Raw genomic sequence first — 22147 nt, forward strand, 5'->3', positions numbered from 1 at the left:
AGTGGCGAGGCTCCTCCCTGACTTGACAGTTTCGAAGTTGAGGACAACTTTCTGATGTAGAGGCGCCGCACCAGGGCAGTGGCCTCAGGACAGGACTCCGAGTTTGTGCTGAGTTTTCTGGCCAAGAAATCCCAGCCTCACGCAGCCCTCCAGCCGTGGCCGTGGATTTAAAGTGTCTGTCTCCTTGCAATGCCCCCCGCCCCTGAGTCCCACCGTACTTCTGGGGTAGGAAACTGACCTCACACAACATAGGTGTCAGGCAAACTGTCTCCAGGAGTCAAACAAACTGTGCTGTCATTTAATACCTGGGCGGCTGCACAGAAAGCGTCTGGTCCCCGTGTCCTAACACCTTTGAGTGGTGAATGCCATGTCCAGTATTTGCCCGGATCTCACCCTGGGGGGCTCGCTGAGAGTTGTAAACGTGCCCTAACCCTGCCCTGCCCCGGTGCCTCTGTTCTCGGACCCACAGCATTTGGCGGGAGCACCTATGAATATTTGGGTTTTGTTTATATCCTTTATTAGAAGTCCTGCCTTCTCTGCCTGAGACCAAAGAGACGTGGAGGCAGGTGATGACATTTAGACCAGCTGTCACCCTGCTGGGGTGGGAGCCTTGCTAAGAGGAAAGAGGGCACCTGGCCCCCACTGTCCCCATGCCAGCGGCCAGCCTCCTGGCTGTGATCCGGCCTCCCTCCTGCCCTGCGCTCAGCAGGACAGGCAGGGCTGAAGCCTCTGGGGTGGTGCCCGTGGTGGGCTCCCGGCAGCAGCAGGGAGAAAAGGCTGGTGCCATCCTCTCCCCATGCAGTGACAGAGACACGTGGACAAACCAGGGCAATGTCACCACGGCGGCTCACACTTCACGGATGGCGACACAGCATCCCGGAGGGGGTCCCCAACCACGGATGCCCGTGCAGCCCCACCCGTGGGATTTGGACTGACGCGGGTGGGGACACACTGGCGTCCACGGAGGGGCTGTGAGAAGAAGGGCATCGGTTGTGCTAACAGACCAACAAGGTGAACCTAAGTCATCAGCAAGCCGCGAGGTCAGGTGACATGCACAAAGGGTGCACAGTCAGACCAACGGCCACACGGTGCCCGCGATGGCGACTCTGGCCAGGCAGCGGGTTTGCGGTGCACGGTCCTCGGCCGCCGCAAACCCCGCAGCAGCGCAGCCAGAAGGGAGGAGGGGCCCCGGTTCAGCTCCCTGCACGGCTCTTCCCAGAGCAGAGGCTGCCGTGCAGGACAGAGTCGGCTGGTCACAGCTCAGAGACCAAAGGACAGCTCGAGGCTGGAGCATATAAAATGCCTTCTTAAAAAAGATTTTATGAGATTAGTCACAACCAAAAACAACCTTAATTTTAACTCACAAGGCAGAAATTAAAAAAAAAAAAAGGAAAAAGACCATAAGATGCTATTTGCCGTGTCATATGGATTCAATATCACACTGACATTCTGCGCCAAAGACTCTTACACATGTGGGACCGTCCTCCTTCAAACACGCATCGCCAACGTCTGTTTTCCCCGGGTCTCTTTTTAATCCTACAAGAGTTGTGTGTTTTTTTTAAACATGGTACATGGAAAATGAGGTCACTTTTCCAAGTGGAAAAAAGGATTCGGTCCCAAACTGAAGACTGAACTTTTTTTTTAATGGAGGGAAAAAAAAGATCACATCTCTGTTCAGTTACTGAAAGTCACGAAACGTGCACCTGCCGCTCAGGGAGGGAACGGGGTGACCGCAGGTGAGGGGTGAGGGCCCACCAGGCGCAGCTGGCCCCCGCAGCCCCTCTGTGGGGCTAAAGGCAAATGTTTGGAAAACCCAGGACTTCCTTTGGCAAAACTTTGAACATCCTGACCTCGTCCAGTCCCGTGGCAGAAAAACAGCCAGCGAGTACTTCAAAGATCATTTTGTCAAGGTCACGGCAGAGAAACAAGAATTCTAAAGGGCCCCTCACGGCTCCTCCCTGGAATAAAGGGATGGGGGCCCCCCCAAGAGCCGTCGCCACGGTTACGGAGCCACACACAAGGCCCAGGCGGCCAGGCGCTCGTCACGCGAGCGAGCGGGCACCGGGCAGCTGCTGGAGCCACATCCCTCGCGGCCTCTCCGTGGGGCCCATGTGCGTGCGAGGCCCGTTCCTGCTCAGGGAGCGGCATGACTGGCTGTTTACAGAGCCACAAACAGTACACTCAGCCTTGAATCTCTGCCACGGAGCTGCAACGGCACTTGAAAATGGTTCTGGAAAGATGCAGTTGGCTGACCGTGGCAGGACCACAGAGCCGGCGGCAGGTGCGGACCCTCAGGCCCCCGCTCTGGTTAACCCGTGGCCCCTGGGGGTCCCCGAGGCCTTCTCGGCCCCAGGAGCCACTTCCCTGAGGCAGACCCCAGGGTAGGGGAGGTGCTGGGCCTGGGCTGGGGGGTTCCTGGGCCACCGGTGGGAACAAGAGCTCTGGAGCCCTCCCGGCCTCGCGGGGCGCGGCGGGCGTGGAGCCCGGCCCTGGGAGCAGGCGGGGTGTTAACGTCTACTCCCCGTCCCCCGTCCCCCCGCGCTCCTTCAAGGACACTTCAACCGTGTGCCTCGCTTTCAGCTCTGCGGCCTCGGGCGAGTGAAGTGACCTCTCTGGGCCTCAGTCTCCTCGTCTCCTCGTGTGAGAATCGGGAGCGACGGCAGCGAGCACCCGGGAGGGCTCGTCGCGCCCCTCCCCCGCGCGGAGCGAGCGCGGAACCAACACCGGCCATTCCTACTCCTAGTACGTCACGGCACAACCGGAACTCTGCGCCCGGCGTGGGATTCTGATACCAGCAGCGCTGAAGTCATTTCCTAAAGTGAGAACAAAGCCCGTATTTGAGAACTGGGATCTAGTCTACGGCCAGACCACCCTGAACGCGCCCGATCTCGTCTGAGAACTGGGATCTACTTCCCGAGCACAGGAGTCTGAGTGTGAAGTTGAGTTCATGAAAGTCAGGCCGGTGAGGGACAGTCAAGAAGGAAATGCCGTTGGGGACGCCGACCGCCCATCCTGCGGGGCTCCTGGCCGTTGGAGGGCTGCACCCGGCTGACCCCCAAAACGTCTGGCCTTGCTTTCTGACCACACCCTGGACCATCAGCCGCGGTCTGGCCGTCGCGGGTCACTCCAGACCTTCCGGGTGAGAGCCTCTGGACAAGTCCTGGACCTTCTCTCCACACGTGGGCAGCTTCACCCCCAGGAGAGCCCGAGCCTGCTTTGTCCCCCACTCCCCGCCACTTCGGAGCCGCAGGAAAGGGGGTGCTGGGGACTGGGGTGGCTTGGGGATAACCCCCCACCAGACAACCACTGTCAGGATGGAGGACCGCCGGGGCCAACCCTGTAGACCTGGGAGGGTGCTGGCTGCCTCTTCCTAAGAAGGACTCGGGTGAGAGCCTGGGGTGCTGGTGGACAATCCCCAACACCCCAGGGTGGCATGCTCCAGGACGGAACAAGTTGGGGGGGCCACCAGGCGCTCCAGAGCCCAGGCGACAGGCAGGTCAGAGGCTCAGCTGCTCCCCTGTGAACCAAGGATGATCCGGGATAGCCCAAAGTTCCTCCCAAGTGCCAGCTCGTCTCCCAGAAATTAACCCTTCACATGATGACGCGGTTTGCCGTTTCTCAGTGACCACAGACGAACACACTAAAACAGCGAAGTGAACACGTTACATCACGTGGCCCTTTTGTGCTCCTCCTACGGGGCTTCCCTAACAGGGGCTGGCCCAGGACCCTCACCTTGGCTGGAATCACCTGTTGGGGACCGTCTCAGGGGGGCAGGACCTGCGACACAGGTGTCTAAGCCTAGGAGACCCCCAACAGAGCGGGGCCAAAGTGAACACACTGATCGCTAAGCAGTGAGGGCGACCCGGTGAGCCCAGCTCAGCACCTGAGGGTGCTCAGGAGTTCACGGTGGTTGGTGGTGCCTTCATGGTAGGTGACTGGGGGCTCACAGTGGGACGTCTAGGGTCCATGGTAGATGGTGGTAGATGGTCAGGGATTCACAGGGGAAGGTCAGGGTTCATGGTAGATCATCAGAGGGTTAATAGATGGGGGGGGGGCTGTTCATGGTAGAGAGTCCTAATGATCCTAATGATCTAAAAGCCAAAAAGGTCAGGTCCCAGACACCTGATCCAGCCGCAGAGACGGGGCCAGGAGCCGCGCACTTCCAACCCCATAGGGAGGCCACTGGATGGGCAGAGGGCACAACCTCTTAGGCCAGGGCAAGACGAGGTTCAGAAGCGGCACGAGCCAGTGGGCAGGGCACTCAGGTCAGCCTGGGATGCCCCACGCACATCGTCAGGCTGGCAGCGGGCCAAGGAGGTGAGGTGGGGGACTTGCCTTCCTGGCCTGAGGCCTCTGTTGAACCCTTGAAAGAAACTGGAAGGGGTTTCAGAAGACCGGGCCCAGCGGGCACAACAGAAGATAACCACAGGCAGATTCCTCAGAGCAGAAAGACCAAAGCAGGAGCTTGGGGACCAGGAGGAGGGAGACCCTCTGGAGGGGTGCAGCATCCATGGCCTGTCACCAGCCATGGGTCCCCAGAAACACACCAGCACTTCCCTGCTCCCCCCCCATCCTTTAGACGTCGGGACCGAGGGGGTCACAGGACACCCCTCCCGAAGCCAGTCGACCTCAGCAGGTTGGGGCTGGGGAGCGGCCCCTGCACTTGCTCCTGACCAGGGAGTTAGGCCCCAACCCCAAGGCCCCTCTGTCCAAGTCCAGTCCCCTCTCAGTGGGCTGGGACACCCCCCCCGACTCCTACACGGTCCCCCTGTGCCCGACAGCACTGCCCTGTCCCTCAGGTGGACTCCTGCCGTGTCCACCTTTCTGTATCAGGCAGCCCCAAGTTTTGGTCATGACTCTGCTGGGGTTTTGTGTCTGCTCTCCTCAGCCTGTGTTTCTGGGGACTGGTCTCTTAATTCGGCCGAGTACCATGTGGAGGAACCACAGAAGGTGACAGGCTCTGGGCCAATTTTGTCTCATGAGGTCCAGTGGGAGGTTGGGTTTCTAGGTGTTTCTTTAGAAGAGCCATGGTCTGAAGGTGGGAAGTCTCTGTGCTTGTTGTACTCTAGGGTCCTGAGAACTAGTCCAGAAACCACACCAGCGTGGCTCTCGGCTCCCTGCTCCTCCCTCCAGGCCCCCCAGACAGTGTCCCGCATGAGTCTCCATCCCCAGGCCCAGGAGTGCCTGGGAACTGCTCGGACCCCACCCCTGAGGACCCTGGGGCAGCCCACAGCTCAGCACACTGGACGCAACCAGCCCGCATCCACATTCCCTCCCCGCAGTTTGTCCCATCAGACATGGACTCAGGGCTTCCTGGCCCCCACCGGCTCTGGCTCCTCCTCCCCCAAACCAGGCCCAGGAGGATCACGGGAAGAGCCCCATGAAAGCCATCTGGGGCTGGAGAGGGAAGGCGAGGCGGGGGCTGGGGCGTGGGGGGCGGCCAGAGAATGGTGGGAGGAGGAAGTCTTGTTCTGCTGCTGCCCAGGGATGGCCAGCCCTGGTGGGACGGCGAGAGGGTGGGCCGCAGGGAGCGGCCGGCCGGGGCTCCCTCCCCTCCTTGAGCCCCGCCGCCCCAGCACACAGCTCCTCAGAGGAGCAGGGATAGGAGCTCGGGAGCAGCCCAGGGGCTGGCGGGGCGGGGGGGGGGATTGGAACAGAAAGATGAGTGTGAATTTTATTTCAGGAGATAAGAAAAGACTAAATTAGCAAAACGGAATAAGAACAAGAAACGTGATGAATGAATCCAGTGGCAATGGGAGGTGTGACCCTGTAGGCGAGGAAATGAAACAGTGCAGGCTCTGGTGTGCCGCACACGCACAGGGCGGCGGCGGGGAGAGCCCGGGCAGAAGGTGGAAGGAAACCCAGCAGTAGGGGCCGGTGAGGAGGCGCGGACGCCCGGGTCAGAGCAGCTCTGAAGATAAAAGCAGGAGTGCAGGGGTGGTGGGTCCGGTCTGAGCCCGCAGCGGGCGGGCGCCCCACGTCCCCGGACCCTCGAGCCGCAGCCGCTCGGGGACTGCCCACGACGGAGCCTGTCTCCGACGGCGGAAGGAAAGAAGCTCGGACCCCAGACTGTACATTCAGCCAAATTCTTCCCAAATGTGAAGGCGTAACACGCTCCCACCTGAGACCCACGGAGACGTCCCACCGTGACCCCAGCAGACCCCCCACCCCGGGAGAAACACACCCAGGCCGTCCCCACGGCAAAGGGGGGCGTCCGGACAACGTGAGGACCGAGGACTAGAACCCGCGCAGCACAGGATTCAGCCGCGAGACGGCGTAGGCGCGCCCGGTCCGGGAGAGCAGAGGCCTGGGAGGGCGCGTAGGCCCAGGAGCTAGAGAAAGCCCCGGCTTCTTCTCCAGGCCGTCCCCGTAAGGACAGAAGCAGCTTTCCAAAACTAGAGTACGAAGGCTCGGTCTATTCACTGGAAAACTGGAGAGACGGGGGAGAAGCCAAAGAAAGTGCCGTGAGTGGGAAACACAAAAGACGACGGCAGAAACCGGCCCCAGGGGAGTGTGAGTACAGTCGGCCCCGGCTCCGGCTCCGGCTCCGAGGGGCTCTGTGTGCCCTCGGCGGGCCGCGGGGAGGGACCGTCAGTGCGCGTCTGCAGGAGGCAGGCTCAGGAAGAGACCCAGGAGCCGAAAATCCCAGGTTGGAAGAGATCTGCCGAGTAGCAGGGACGCACAAGGACACTGGGGCGACTGCAGCTCAGACGAGACGTCCGGTAGTGAGACGAACGGTGGCAGCCGGGCGAGCAAGACCTGAGAGCCCGTCAGCACCGGCCCGGCGCCCCCAGGCTCACGGGCGGCCGCGCTCAGGCGTCGCTGGGTTTCAGACACTTTCAGAGGACCGCTGTCGGCCTGGGGCTGTGTGCACCTGCCGGCCGTCCTCCCACGGCTGCCCCTCAGCCCTGCGTGAACCCACGAGCGGAGCCTCTGCGACCACAGGTTTCCACAGCCGACGCAGGCGGGTCGGCGCCCGGATCTCGGGTGTGCAGAGAACCCCCTTCCCCTGCTGCTGGGGCCTCACGCTTGCTCTTCTCGGCCTCACTCTCCGCGCAGGCAGGCGTGGGGGTCCCCCGGGGAAGACAACACCTTCTTCCCTCACCGGCAGGCGCTTTCCCGTGGCCTTCCAGCCTCCAGCCTCCCGCGTGAGGCTGGCCACCGGGCAGCGGCCACCGGGTGGGGGTGGGGGAGCTGGAATTCCAGAAAGGCGAACACCCCGGTCCTTTCCATCACTCCGCTGGCCATGCAGGAGGACGTTCGGGCCGGAAACCCAGCCCTCGGTTCTGGGAAGCCCTCCTGGCTGGTTTCCGCCCCCGATCTTTCTGGAACTGGAGCGTGTGAGCCTCTTGGGGCCTATATTCTCCACCTCGCTTCCCTTCCCTCTCGGAGAAGCTGAAGTGACCCTTCAGCAACAACCCAGGGTCTTCCCGCGGTTCCTAAGTTTGCTCTCATGCTTTTAATTCTTGAGCTTTTCCAAAACCTCTGATTATTGCCTTTTGTGGCGCCTGTTTTCATTTCATGGCTGCTGTGAGGAGGCGCCCGCCATCAGCCGGTTGGTTGGTTTCCCCTGTTTGCCTGAGCTGCCTTCCCTCCTGGGAAGGGTCTGTGCCCCTCTTGTGTGCTGGAGTTTAGGAATGGGTGGGGACAGCCCCCAGGAAGCCCCACACCCACGATGGAGCCACAAGCTCGGGGAGGGGGACAAGCCTGATGTGGGCATCTTTGGGTTCGTCCGGGCAGCCGGGCTCCGCAGAGACGCTGGGCCGGTCCTCGTGCTGGGGGCCGAGGTTGGGTCAGCAGCTGGCCTGCAGCACCACCGCCCACCCCGGCCATGCCCCCAGATCCCAACCCTCTTCTGCAGCGTGGGAGGGGCCGGCGGCTCTACCCCCGTGGCCGCGGGGCCATGTGCCGGCGCGGAGTCTCTCTTGGACCCGGGCACCCTGGCGCTGGCTGTGCTCTGTGTCTAGCTTGCCGTCGTGTCTGTGGAAAGGGGCCCAGGGGCCCATGCCCGGTCACCCCTGTCCCAAATGATTTCCACAGTCGTTCCCAAGGACTTTGCGAACTTATGAAGGAGCCACTGACTCCTTGATTCATAGCTTTTCCTTTTAAATTCCCCCAGTGAGCTGGTCTGCCGGAGACCCACTCATTCCCCGACCGGACACCCAGCCCGCCTCTCAGCCTCCACCACCCTCCGCCCGCCCTACGCCCCCACACCTGGGCTTCTCCGGGACCCCTGCCCGCGTGCCTCTGGGCCCCCGTGAGGGCTGGTTCCCCGGTGAAGCCCCGCAGCGCACCATGGGGCCCGGGGCACCCTGGCCCTCGCTCCCTGGGTCTGCCCGGCCAGCCTTCCCTTGGAAGTGTCAGAGGCTTGGGGCCCTCTGCCCTCCGCTTTCTGACGGGGCTCCGACTTACCTTCCCCACAAAATGCTGGGGGAAGTCCTCTGTGATGCCGGTTTCACCACGAGCACCAGTGTCCTCCTGGCACCCAGCCCCACCAGCCTCCTTCCTGTTTCAGTCCGGCCAGCGGGGACAGAGGGCCTCTGTGACTGTGCCCCCGAGTCTGACACACGACACCCCAGCCAGCCAGCCCCAAAGGCTTTGGAAATGCTCTGCGGGTGGAGAGTGAGCCGAGCCAGGCCTCCAGCTCAGACGGCAGCCCTCACCAGTGAGCCCACAGGGCCACCCGGTCGCCAGCTTGGAGGGAGGCCACAGGGAGAGGTGGGGGGCCGGTTCCGGCTCTGCCTTTGCTGGTATGTGGCAGGGGCAACCTCCACTTCCCCATCTGTAAAATGGCCACAATGACAGCATCTGCCCCTCCAGGCGACTGAGGACCGGGTGAGTCCCCGTGGTCCAGAACAGCCCCAGCACCCGGGGGGCCGAGCTCTGGCATCAGGAGCAGGGAAGCGCCTGGACCCTGGAGGTGAGGAAGCCCGGGTTTCTGCCCCAGCCTGTGCTCTAGCCTAAGGCTCCCGCCCTGCAAAGCGGACAGGCGTTCGGGGCTCGATAGCGGCCCCCAAAGTCACGCGCGCGGAACCTGGGACAGCGACCGGGTCCGGGAAAGCTGAGGTCACTCTGGACTAGGGTGGCCCCACGTCCACAGCACAGGTGTCCTTCTGAGGACACAGAAACACGGGGAGGACCGGCTGTCGGCAGACATGGGGGGATGGGACATACCCTCCCCTAAAGCCACCCGAAGGGACCCACCCACCCGCACCTGGCTGTCGGCCCAGTCCCACTGATTTCGGGCTCCCGGCCTCCGCAGCCGTGACGAGGACGTTTCCACGTCTGAGCCGCATTCAAACAACATGAACTTGCGCTGCCGTCACCAGTGCCCATGGCCCAGGCCGCCGCCGTCCTCCGGAGCTAGAGGCCAGGTGTGCGGAGGCCGGTGCCCCCGCCCCGTGCCCTCTGTGAGGACAGACCTCGCTCCACCAACCCACAAGCTCAACCGGCAGGCGAGCACGCGTGTGTGCGCGCAAGTGCCTGAGGGAAAGCTGCCCCTCGGGGCGGTCAGGGCCAGGCTCCTCGGTCCCCTGACTGGGCCCACGCACAGAACCACCACAGGGCCGTGGAGGCTAAGCTCCGGGAGAAACGGGGTGGGGGGCGTTCTAGCCCGCGGACCAGGAAGAGGGTCCCAGGGGGGAGCAGGTGTGGGGGAAGGAGCCCCAGCCTCTGTGCGCGACCTGCGGAGGCCCTTGCTCAGTCCCGGGGTGGGGGGGGGTGCGGAACAGGCCCAGGGAGGCGGGCGGGGGCTCTGAGAGGGGCTGCGCCAGGAAGCAGGGCCCCGGCCCAGGTGCCCGTGCGGGGAGCCCAGCCACGAGGGCAGGGCGCGCGCTGGGAGGGACCTCGCTGGCTGAGCCCGCGCCCCAGGGGAAGGTAAGCGCCGCCCGAGGGGGTGAGGCCTCCGGGGCTCGGTCTGAACGCGCCCCCCTCCCGCCGGAACGGAGCTCGGCCCGCCTCGTGGCTGGAAACCACGCGCTTTGCGTGGATCACCACAAACGAGTTAGAAAGGGAAGGACGGACGGGCTACGCCGAGCAAACAGCAATCACAAGGCCTGGCCGCCCGGATGAGGCCAAAGACTCCCCAGCAAGGGAAACTGCCAGCAACAAAGAGGCGCTTTACGTGGCGCGGCGGGGAAGGTCAGCTCACGGCGAGAGCACGGAAACCCCAGACGCGCTCGCCCTCCGCGGCAGCACTGCTGACACGCGAGGCAAAGCGGACAGAGCTGAGAGGAAAAAGACAGAAGTCCACAATGACCCCAGAGGACGTTACCACTTGTCTCTCAGGTTGAGACGAGGCGGAAAGCCGACAAGGACGTAAAAGACTTGAACGCGGCCAACCACCTCGATGTCACTGGTGTTTACAGAACACCTCGCCCAGTGACAGCGGTCAAGTGGGGGCCACTTTCCGGCTCGTGGATGGCTTTTCACTAACCCCACAGGGCAGAAGGGGCAAGGGAGCTCTCTGGGGTCCCTCTTCTGAGGTGTAAATCCTGTCCATGACGCGCCACCCTCGTGACCTAAGCACCCCCCAAAGGCCCCGCCTCCGAACACCTTCACACCGGGCTTTGAGCCTAATATGAGTTTAAGTTATACTAACTGGGCAGAGGAGGAACGCAAACATTCTGTGCATAGCAACAATCAATGAAACCAACAGCTGTGTCTTTGAAAAACATCTGTAAAATGAATAAACCTCTAGCCTAAGAAAAAAATGAGTCACAAATTACCAACGGAATCAGAAAGGAGACAAAGCCGTAGAAGCTACAGACGCTGACAGGACAACACGCGGAAACCCTGACAGCTGTGCGCCCACAAATTCGGTAGAGCAGGGAACATGGACCGACTCCCCGAGAGACGCAGACGACGAAAATTCACACTAGAACAGATGACTCAACTGTCCCACAGGGACTAAAGCAGTTGAATCCATAGTTTAAAATCTTCTAACCAAGGGGGCGTCTGGGCGGCTCAGCTGGTTGAGCATCCCTGGACGTCGGCTCCCGTCCTGATCTCAGGGCCTGGGATCAAGCCCGAGTCGGGCTCCACACTCAGCGGGGGGGGGGGGGGGGGTCTGCTTGAGCTTCTCCCTCTCCCCCCCCGGCTCCTCCCCCATGGCTCCAGCACACACACACTCACTCTCTCCACTCCTTCCCCGCAATCTAACAAAGAAAACTCCCAACATTCCCCAGTAAACTGGTGAGTTCTAACAAACATTTCAGGGGAAAATAACAGAAGAGAAGGAAGCTCTCAAGGAACTTCCTGAAGCCTGCCCCGGCACGCTTCTGAACCAAAGACACTACAACAAAGCTACAAAAGTAGTTCTCACATACACAAACACAAAAATCCTCACAAAATAGAACCAAATTTTATCCAGCAACATACAAATAAGCTCTATCCTAAGCAAGTTTGGGCCAACGTTGGAAAGTGAATCGATGTCACTAGAATCTTAGACTGGAGGAAAAAAGCCATGATCGTGTATGTCAATGACGCCGACGAAGCATTTGACAACACTTAATTCCCGTCTGTAATAAGAACTCTCCGAAAACGGGGACGAGACGGAAATTTCTTAATCTGATATAAGGCATGTACCAAAAACAGAACAAACAAAACCTGAAAAACAAATCTAATACTTCCCAGTGAAAGCCTCCAGGTTGCCCCTCACAGCCGGGAACAAGCCTGACAGGGATGTCCCCTCTCCTCCTCTACGTTGCTCAGAAAGCCCCGAAGGGCAGTACAAGCAAAATAAAGTGTGTAGACGGAACAAGTAGATAAAAACTGTCTCTATTTTCAGACAACGTGAAAATCTATGTTAAAAATTCCCACAGAATCTACCAGAAAAACCCCACAAGAAACAAAACTCTGAGAATTACTAATGAATTCAGCAAGTTCACAGCTACAAAGTCAACCCAGAAAAATAAGTCATTTCTGTGGTGTTCTATTTCTAGATAGTAATGGATTTCTATATAATATTGGAATATAGTATTTCCATATAATAACGGAATTGAAATTAAGAAAAGTTCTGGTATAATAGCAATGGAGACAGAAAACACTTAGGTCTAACCCTAACAATATACGCAGGATCTCCATGTCACACGTGACAGACAGGGAGGAAAGCGCAAGAGACCAAATGGTGTGCCCGTGCACTAGGGTTAGCACTGGTAAGTGTTGGTTCTTCCCAACCTGACCTACCGATTTAACACAATCCCAGTCCAAATCCTGGCAGTAACTTTTGTAGGTAGCAACAAGCTAACTCCAAAATTTATATGGAAAAACAGAGAAACCTAGAAAAGCCAAAACAATTCCTAAAAAAGAACACAAATTGGAAAAGTCACACCACCCAATTTCAAGACATGTTGTACAGCTGCTGTGACCGAGGCGGGCTGGTGCCCGTTTGTGAAAGTTCATGCACACAGTCAACAGCAGAAGAGAATCCAGAAACAGACTCACAAAACTAGGGCAAACACGAGGATATTAACATGCAAAACAAGGATACCTCAGCCCAAACCTTAGCCCAAACCTCACACCATGAGCCCAAAGTTAACTTAAAAGGAGCCATAAACCTGAAGGTAAAAACAGGAAACTATAAAACTTAGGAGGCAAACATAAAATAAAAATCTTTTCAACCTAGATAAAGTGTTCTCAAATGTGATACCAATACAATGATCTATTTAAAAAATCGATATACTGGGCTTTGTCAAAATTACATACATTCATTCTCTGCAAGACACTGTCAAGATAATGAAAAGACAAGACAGACTAGAAGCAATTACTTCCAGATCATACATTCAACAAAGATCGTGTGTCCAGAATACATAAAGAAGTCCAAAGTCAAAAGTAAGGAAGCAAACAGCCTGATTTTTTAAGTGGGCAAATATCCGCACAGGTTGCATACAAAGGGCCTCTCTTGGTGGCGAGTGAGCTCATGAGAAGATGCTCAGCATCGCTGGTCATGAGGGTGTGGACACTCCCGTCCACACTTACCACAAAACTCAGCAACCTCACACGTGGGTATTACCCAAACAAAACCCAAACCAAGGTTCACAGAGAAACCTGCATGTATGTTTGTTACAGCTTTGTTCATAACACCAAGTCCTGGCAACTCAAACGTCCCATGTTCCCAGCCACGGGGCTGGGCCACGGCTGCCCGACTTCCCTGTTGTAGGAAGCCACCCCAGGCGTCCTGAGCATGGCAGCTGGAGAAGGCCACAAGCGCTGAAGAGCGCGGGTGTGGTGGCTGGGGAACCGCACGTGGGTACCCTGGGGAAAATCGGAACCGTTGTGTGTCTTCATTATGATGGTGGCCACACCACACCACCAATAAGACCAAATTTCAGCATGCACGAACTTAAAAGTAAGTGTCAGAAAATGTACCCTTGGTATGCTTGAACTCTAGCTAGCGCCAGGTGGCCAGCAGTCCACAGTTCCCGCTAGCTCACTGCCATGTCCACACGAACCACTACAGCCCAGCTTAGAAGTGGGACTAGAAGCCCAGGACGTTGCTATTTGTGACCTAATGTGTATGTTTCCAGAACCCGCCTATCCCATCCCACACCTCCCGTCTCTCCCTGCCCCGTGCCTTTACCAAGGCACTGGCTTCTTGAGGGGCCACGAGCCCAAGAGGACTAACCAAGGACAAAGAAACACCAGGCCCTGGCCCAACCCCAACAGAGACCCTGGGCCCCCAACAGCTCCAAATCTTGTTTTTTTCATCTAAAAATAGCAGACATCAGACCACAGGCCTTTTAAGTGAGTACAGCTCTAAATTCTTATGAATTTATGATGACTGCCATAAACCTCTCATTTTTCCAGTTTGTCTTTAAGAGACTGAAGATTGGAAATAAGAGCTGGATTTTCTTGTTTCTTTTTTCTTTCTTTGTGGCTGGATTTGTTTGTTTTGCTGTTAGGGAATATTTTTAAACTTCAAAAAGATTCTCTAATTTGAGAATCTCAAGTTTGAGAACCCCCACAATAGAAATGCAGTGAGGGGAACACTCACTATACAACCTAGCTCATTTCCAACCCAAGAGAACTTCCAGAAACTCTGTGGTCACAGAGAGCTACAGGAGGTGGCAGAAGGAGACTTCAGCCTGCAGGGTGGGGTGGGGTGGGGGGCCAGCCGAAGAGCCCCTGTGCCCGGGCAAACTGACCTGCAGCCTTGGGTCCTGTCCCAGAGGGTCACTCCCCAGACCCGCGCACACCCTGGGCCAGAGGCAGGTCTGGGGCAAGGCACCACCCTTCCCGCCCTCCCAGATCTGAGGGAGCTGCTGTGCTCCCTCAGGCACAGGCCAGGCCACTTCTGGGCTTCAGCTGTACAAGGATCTCAATGTCCCCTCCACGTCCTGAGGCCCTCAGGGGAGACCCAGTCCTTGTGCGGAGGGTAGGACAGCTGCTGGGGACCCACACAGGGGCCAGAGGATGGCGGTGTGGACATGCGTGGTGCAGACACAGCAGTCCCCTGGGCTCCAACAGGAGATCGGGGTGCTGTGGGGTCATGCTCCCATATTTGCAGTCGGGACAAAGTTTAAAGATTTCATGTTTAAGATTTTATTATCTTAATTTTGAACATGAATCCGAAAAAGAGCAATGCCAGTCATCTTTCACCAGGAATAAAACTCAAGCCTGCACAACGTTTTCCAGCCCCAAGCTCACCAGCACTGACAGAGAAGTCCAACTTTAGAGGAAAAATTAATATTAAAGAATCTGACTCAGAAAAACATGATAAAGAATGAAGTAGGAAAATACATCTCCTTTGGAAACCACAATATTTCTAAAAGCTCCTGTGTTGCCAGAAGCCATGCTCTGCTCCAGACGGCACTGAAACCTGCAGGGGCTCTAAGAAGGGGGTCCCCGGGCACCCACCTTCCTGAAGTTTCAGGGAGATTAAACATAAGTATGTACTTCCTCATTTTTTTTTAAAGGAAGTGACTTATAAGCTTCTTGATCTTCACGAGAACAATCACGTCAGCAGGGTTGAAGGCCTTGGGGGATGTGGAAGGTATGTGGGGTTTTGGGGCTCCCTGGGGGACCACTGGGGGTCATGGGGGATCATGGGGGCCATGGAGAGTCATGGAAAATCATGGGTCATGGGGGGTCATAAAGGGTCATGGCGGCCATAGGGGTAAGGGGGGGGCCCGGTGGGGACTGTGGGAGGCTGTGGGAAATCCTAGGGGACCATGGGGGTTCCTGTGGGGACCATGGGGAGTCATGGGTTATGGTGGGCAGGTGGGAAGCCCCAAATTCTAGGCACAAGCCTCTCCGGCTCCCCTCCGGTCAGCACAGACGTTTTCCATCTGTCCATCTGTCAGCGGCAGATAGTCGCACCCTGGACTGTGCCCGCCCTCCAGGTGAGGCCAAGTGAGGTCACCTGAGGCTGAGGGGCCTGAGGGGCACGTGCCCGCCGCCGGAGCCCTCGCGGCAAACACCGGAGCTCCCAGGCGCTCGCGCACAGACCGTGGGAAGCCGCTGGCGTGGTCGGGGCCGCATCGAGGCGGGAGGTGGACGGAAGGACACGCGCCAGAAGCAGGAGGGGCGAGCCTGGGGACAGTCTCGGTCCCCTGTCGTCCGTGAGGGGCGCCGGCGTCCCGTGCAGAGGACGCGGTGAACAGCAAACCACTGAGACAGTCCCCGTGGCGAAGGTGCCAGGACGGCAGCCCGGCCACAGGCTGGAGGGCGAGGAGCCGGGGCTCCCCCACAGGACCCACAGGTCACCCTGGCTGCCGCGGGACAGCTGGGGTGCAGGTAGCACCCAGGAAAGAGCCTGACTGGCTCCAAGCAGACTCAAGGTCATCAGCGCGAAAGGCGCCCATGAGCCACCATTTCTGCCCCTCGGTGCGTCGGCCTGACGGACGGGCGGGCACGCGCCGCCGAGGACGCTGACCGGGGGAGACAGAACCGCCCGCCACACGGGGCTGGAGGCGAGGACTGGGCTCAGGGGTCCTGAGAGGCACGCAGGGGACATGGGGCCAGGCCCCTCAGGGACCGCCGGGGAGGCGCGGCCTCGAGGGCACTTGAGCGGCTGGTTATGGGCCGCCTGTGTCCTCCAGGCCCTCCTGAGATGGGGCGAACCCGGGGCCTGGGCTCCGGGCTGCAGGTGCCAGCAGTGAGCCCCCGCTCCGCGCACAGTGACCTGGGCCGTGAGCCCCCGCTGAGCCAGCCCAGAGAGCTCTGCCTCGCCGCCCCAGCTCACTGGAGACACCGAGCCACGCGCTTCCCGGCCCCACGCGAGGCAGGCCACGTGACAGGGTCGGGAAGGGCACAGCCCTTCACCAGCGGGTCGGAGGCCCCATCTCGGGGAAAAGGCCGACCTGGGCCACTGATGTCCCGGGGGTGACACCGACACATGGACCAGCCAAGGCACCCCTGTCGGGTCCTGGGGGCTCCGTGTGCCGTCCCCTGTCCGTGATTCAGCTCAGCTGGTAACAGGCTCTCCCACTGACAAGCGACAAGGGAACCTGGAGTGGAAAACGATTTTCAGGCTAGAGATGCGTGGACCAAGGTCACCCCTGTTTTCTCTGCCCTGAGCTGCTGGACCCCACCTGGGCGCCTGTGCCTGACCTCCATGGCTCCCAGGGCCGTCCTGGAGCTCCGTCCAGAAACACTTCTACTTCATTGTCAGTGGTCCAACCTGCCAGGGTCGGGGGTGGCATGGACGGCCGGGCGTGTGCTCGCATGGCAAGGGGGCTCACCTCCAGCAGCAGCTTTCCCTCCAGCACGGCGGACCTCGCGCTTGGACTGCGGTCTTCGGGTGCAGGGACACTGGCCGCCGGCTGCCGCGGGCCCTTCTCGACAGCTGCCGGAGAAGAACCAAGCGAGGCCATCAGCACCCTTTCTGGGCCCCAGACCTGCTGACCTTGTTGTGTCTCCCCAGTTCTGGCTGCCACCCTCTGCAGGCAAAGCCACACTCCTCAGCTGCCCAGGGCTGTCCTCGGCAGGTCGCCCTGGGGCAGCACAGCCTCCTGTTGGGGGGCGGCTGAGGGGAGCACCGGCATCATAATCAGGAGATCAGGCCTTCAGGGCTGGGGCTGACCCCGGGGACTCCACCCCCATTCAGCTCCCCAGAAACTGCTCAGAGTCCCGTCCTGCTCAGGGACCCCCCCACATCTGTCCCTGGGGTCCTCAAAGCCCCTCTCTGGAGACCCAAGCTCCAGCAGGTGCCCTAACTCAACACTGCTGCTCTACACGACTTGGACCACCCTTGAGGGTCCCGCAGGACCTCATCACACCTCCAGCTCCCCCAGCCCCTCCCTCCCACCACCCACCTGGTGTGGGGCAGCCCACCTGGCACGGGCTTCCCGGCTGGGACAGGAAGCCCCAGGAAGGCCGGCCTGGCACGACTCAGGAGCCCCCAGGTCGACAGTTTCCGGGTCCCCCGACTCCCACCAACAGTGCAGCCTTATTTCCACCATGGGGTGAAGAGCCAGATACACAGACGTGTAGGTCACCCAGACAGATGCCGGCCACATCCCAGCTCACCAGCCCCTGTTGTGGGGTCCCCCTGGGCCTGAGCAGTTGCGGAGGCTCCCCTAGGGTAGGGAAAGGGGCCTGGAGCCTCCGTGGAGGGCATGGCAGGGCCGGGAGGGCCTCCCAGCTGCCCCTCATGTGCTTTCCACACCAGAGCCGCAGGGGACGTCGGTGCAACTCGGGGTCAAAGGGCCGCACACAAGGCCCCGGAGCTCTGGGACTGCAGGCCCCTGATGCGCGCCTCTCACGCCCCCGCGAGAAGACCCATCTAATCCCCTCGGCTCAGGAGGACCGGACTGTGGCTGCCGGAGACCCCCAGCCCTCGGCCCACACCAGCCGCGCGGCCGGCCCCGCAGCCCTGTGCGGCCAGGTGCAAGCGTGTTGTCCGCCCAGTGTCCAAAGGGGCACAGGGGCAGACGCAGGGAGGCGGCCCTCAGGACGGCCCCACAGGCGGCGGCCACATCGTGGGTCCTGGTCTCCAGCCTCCCCTCCTGCCCTCTCCGAGGCCAGCCGGCTATCAACCCCCTCCCCTCCCCACAGCTAATAAGCACTAGAGCTTTGTTCCCTGCATTAAACATTCCCAGAAATAAACCCATTTCCACGGCCGGAAAGTGGGGTATCTGGGTGATGTGAACGGTCACACCAGGACTCCCTGGGCAAGTGTGCAGAGATGGTGGGTGCACAGGCAGCCCAGGCCTCTCCCCGCAACGGAAACCCTTGGCAGCCAGCAAGCCCCGCCACACCCTGGTCTCGAAGGCAGCGAAGCACTGAGTTGTGAGGTACAGGACGGTCCGAGACCTCCTCCCTTCGTGCCGCGGACAGTGAACCCACACAGCTCTGCCCCCAGCGCCCAGAAGCAGAAGACCGACCCCGGAGAGGCCAGTGCTGCCGCGCCCCCCCAAAGGGAACCCCGGAGATGGGGTGAGCCTCTGCCGGGGCCACACATGACCCCATGTTCTCCCAAGAAAGCCAACTGAGGGAGAACGGAGGGAGCGTCCCATCCCTCCCGACCCCCTCCACAGCCCCTAGATGACATCACCGGAGCCAGGCCCGGCTTCCCGGACCACCCAGAGGGTCCTGTCGCCACACCAGGGAGGCCACAGCTCCCCGCCAGGGCAGAGCCCGCACAGCACCCGGGGCTGGTCTGGGCCCCAGTGAAGGTGGAACGGGGACAGGATCCTCAGGGCCCCCGGACCCCCACCCACACACCCAGGCTGCCAAGCCTCCCACAAAGCAAACTCTGTTGCAGGGGTCTGTCCCACCTCACCTCAGCTCGAAACAGCTCCCTGCCCCCAGCCTTCCCCAAATGGCCTCAGATTAAGGGACCAGAGGTGTGGGGTTGGGCTAACCCTTGCCTGCCTACTCTTTGCCCCTGCAGACCCCGTGGGGGACTGAGGATTCCCACAGCTGTGAGGCTGGGGTGGGGGGACTCCCGGCACAATGACGGGGATGCTGTGGGATGCTCACCCCCAAACACACTCACTGGGCTATGCCCCATCCCATGCCCACTAGAGGCACAGTGTGGGGCAACCCCCCAGTTCTCTCACCTCCCCACCATGTCCCTGGTCAAGGACACCAGGCCTCCAGCATCATGCGCCCCCACCTAGGGGGCCCCCCCTAACCTCTCCCCTCCTCACCACGTCCTGCACAAGGACACCACCCCCCCCAGCATCACATGCCCCCCCAGGGGGCCCCCCTCTAACCTCTCCCCTCCCCACCACGTCCTGCACAAGGACACCAGCCCCCAGCGCCGCGTGTCCCCCCATCTGGGCACCCCCACTTCCCCTCCTCCGCAGCCACATCCCGGCGGGGCACGCCCGGCGGGGCCTCCTCTGGGCTCTTGTCACGCGATGGGGCCGTCAGCGTCAGCACTGCAGTGACAGCCACCTGGACCCCGGCCAGGGCCTCGCGTGCGAGCAGAGCCGCCAACGCGCTCCACCCCCAGGCCTGTGGCAAGACAGAAAGAAACCGAATGCGGAGCCGGAGCCGGGGGTGGGGGGGGCAGCTTTCCCGGAAGTCCCTGTGAGCTGACAGCATCTGCCCCTCACTTCCCAGGCCCCCACCCCCACCCCGTCCAGGGGCCCTCCGGGAACTGAGACAGGGTAGCAAACTCCCATGGGTGTTAGGGTCCCGGCCAGCGCCCCGCCTCCCCCTTATCCGTGAATGCCCAGGTGATGGCCTAGCACTCCGCCGGGGGCAGACCGGGGGACGGGGGCAGTGAGCAGGCTGTAGGCTGCCCCTCCGACCCCTCCCAGCTCCCCTCTGCCCTTTCTCTCCTGGGACCCCATGTGTCACCTGCTGGCCTGAGCTGGGCCTGAAAGGGGGCTCGGGCTGTGGACAGGGTCTGCCCGTGCCCCCGGAAGCCTCTGCAGACAGACCCCAGTCCCCCTGCTGGGTGTGCCCTGGGGGGCCCCACAGGGGTCTCACCCTCTCCATGCCCAGCCCACCGCCTGGTCCCTGTCACCCCTGCATGTGCACCCGACCGCCCCGAGTGAAGGCTCTCGGTGAACGGGTGGGAGTGTAGGGTGTCTTTCTGGGGAGCCGGTGGAAGTGTGGGCAGGGGTTTGCCATGGGCCCCTCGAAGGCCTGGCTTGTCGAGGAGGAAATTCCAGGGAGGAGAGGCACGCCAGGGCCGAGGGTGTAAGAGCCCCCAGGGACCAGCCGGGGGTCAGGAGGCCCATCCGTGCCCAGGGACCCATGGCCCTCGGGAGCCTCTGATGCTGTCCTGCCCACAGAAAGGAGGCCAGGCTGCGGGCGCTGGCTCCCACCGGACCACATCCCACCGGCCCCACCCCGTGGGCAGCCAGGCCTCCTGCCCTGCCTGGACTGCGGAGAGCAGCTGGACATCCTCTGGAGTCCAGCTTTCAGCACCTGGGCGGTCACACAGAGCTCAGGGCCACACGGCAGGGAGGGGGGCACGGGCCCGGCCCCCCACTCCCAGAATCTCATGGACTCCCTGAGGCTCACAGCTCGGCTTGAATCCGGACGGAAGCAGTGCTGCTCTGTCCTCCAAGTTCCTCCCCAACTCTGAGCCCCCCGAGGACCCCAGCGTGTCTCACTTCAACCATCTCTTACGCCCTGAGAAAGTCCACTAGGGGCAGAGAGAACTGGAGTCATGTGGGGACAGTGGCCATTCGTGGATAGACACAGGTGGGAGGCGGGGGGAGCTTAAGAAGGAAGGGGCCACTTCCCTTTGAGGCTTGGAGGGGGTCTGCCCGCACCTGGCCAGCCCCCACCCAGCACACCCACCTCCTCACTAAGAGACACGGGACATTTCCCTCACATCGTCGGCCAAACCAGGTGCCCCTGGGGCCCAGCGTTCCACCACAGGCCTGCTCTGAGGTCGTGGGGCTGGGGCTGGCCAGTGAGAGATGCCGAGTGTTCTTGGTGGAGGAGAAGCTCGGAGACTCCGCTGCCTCTGCCTCTGGATGGTGCTGTGATGCTGAGAAGGTGGCAGCCACTTTGTTCCCAGCTTGGGTGAAGCCGAGTCCTCGGCAGACAGGACAGGTGAGCAGGACAAGTGCTCCAGGGTGGAAGGGGCATTTGAATGTGGGAGGCAGGAAGTCGTCTAGGGGTTGGGGCGGGACTCCTGCCACCCAGGTGATGGAGAGAAAAGCCAGGGGCCCCACTGGAGGCGAGACTGAAACCCCAGTTCTGACCACATGCAGGTCCTGGGTGGACAGGTCCATGTCCACCCACCAGCTGAATGGAACACATGCCTGGTAGAGCCTTGCCCTATTTTAGGGTCGAGCCAAGGGTCCTGGGGCTCTGTGCTGTGTGCCAGCTCTTGTGCTCTGGGTAGCACCCACGGCACGTCTCATCTGGGTCATCTCCTCCTCCAGCCCTGGTCTAGCGTCGCGCCGCCCCAGACCCTGCGGGTCAGAGCCGACCTCCAGCCTTGCCTGCGTACCTGTGGAGGCAGATGGCGTGACCTCAGCTCTGCTCTTCCCCGTGCTACGCCCGAAGGTCAGGGGCAGAGGGGAAGCAAGGGAGCTCGGAGCTCCCCGGGGGCCCCGAGGAGCAGGGGCGCCCTCCTATTTCTGGCTACTTCTCATCAGAAGCTAACTTCCGTCCGGGCCCCTCGGGAGGCAGGCTCAGCCGAGGAGGCAGACAACTTAGAGCAGGGGCCCCGGGGTCGCAGCTCCCCCGTAACGCAGGTCCAACACCCCGACATGCCGCGTGCAGGCCCCTGGGGGTCGGGGCACCCACCTGCGGACCGACAGGTGCAGGACGCGGGGGCCCACCACGAGGGGAGGTCGGTAGTTCCACCCACCATCAGGCTCCCTTCTGGGGCCAAACACGAGGCTCCTCCCAGGCCCACATGTGTCCAGGAGCGGACGGGTGCCCTGCGGAGCGCTGGGCTGCCTCTCGCAACACTGAGTCTCCCCGACCCGACGAAGGCCCCGGCAGAAAGGGTCAGCGGGGAGCGCACGCGTCCCAGGAGCGGGCCGTGGTGGGTGTGGCGCTGCCCTCCTGGACGGCACAGGCTCGCCCCAACAGCGTCTACAGACCCTCCACTGTTCCTGCAGCCGACGCATCGGCCACCACCGCGCAGTTTTCAAACTTTCAAACCATCCCTTCCTTCGCTTTCCAAGGACTGAACGACGAACTCCTCATTTGGCCTTTGGCAGAGGGGAAGGGGCATCCATGCCGGAAGGAAGGGGTACAGTGACTCTCAAGGGCCTCGAAC

The 22147-nt window shown here is 60.9% G+C and overlaps 1 protein-coding gene across 1 annotated transcript in view; it reads right to left on the bottom strand.

Moving 5' to 3' along the window:
- AHRR (aryl hydrocarbon receptor repressor) overlaps positions 1 to 22147 on the bottom strand; it is a gene marked incomplete at its 3' end in the record, with an annotated part of 76323 nt that overhangs the window by 24000 nt on the left and 30176 nt on the right. The window contains exon 4 of the mRNA XM_080804821.1: positions 16683 to 16786. Coding sequence (XP_080660947.1) covers positions 16683 to 16786 — 104 coding nt within the window. The remainder of the gene's footprint in view (positions 1 to 16682; positions 16787 to 22147) is intronic.

The sequence above is a fragment of the Martes martes genome (assembly GCF_963455335.1).
Source record: "Martes martes genome assembly, chromosome: 5".
Lineage (NCBI taxonomy): Eukaryota > Metazoa > Chordata > Mammalia > Carnivora > Mustelidae > Martes > Martes martes.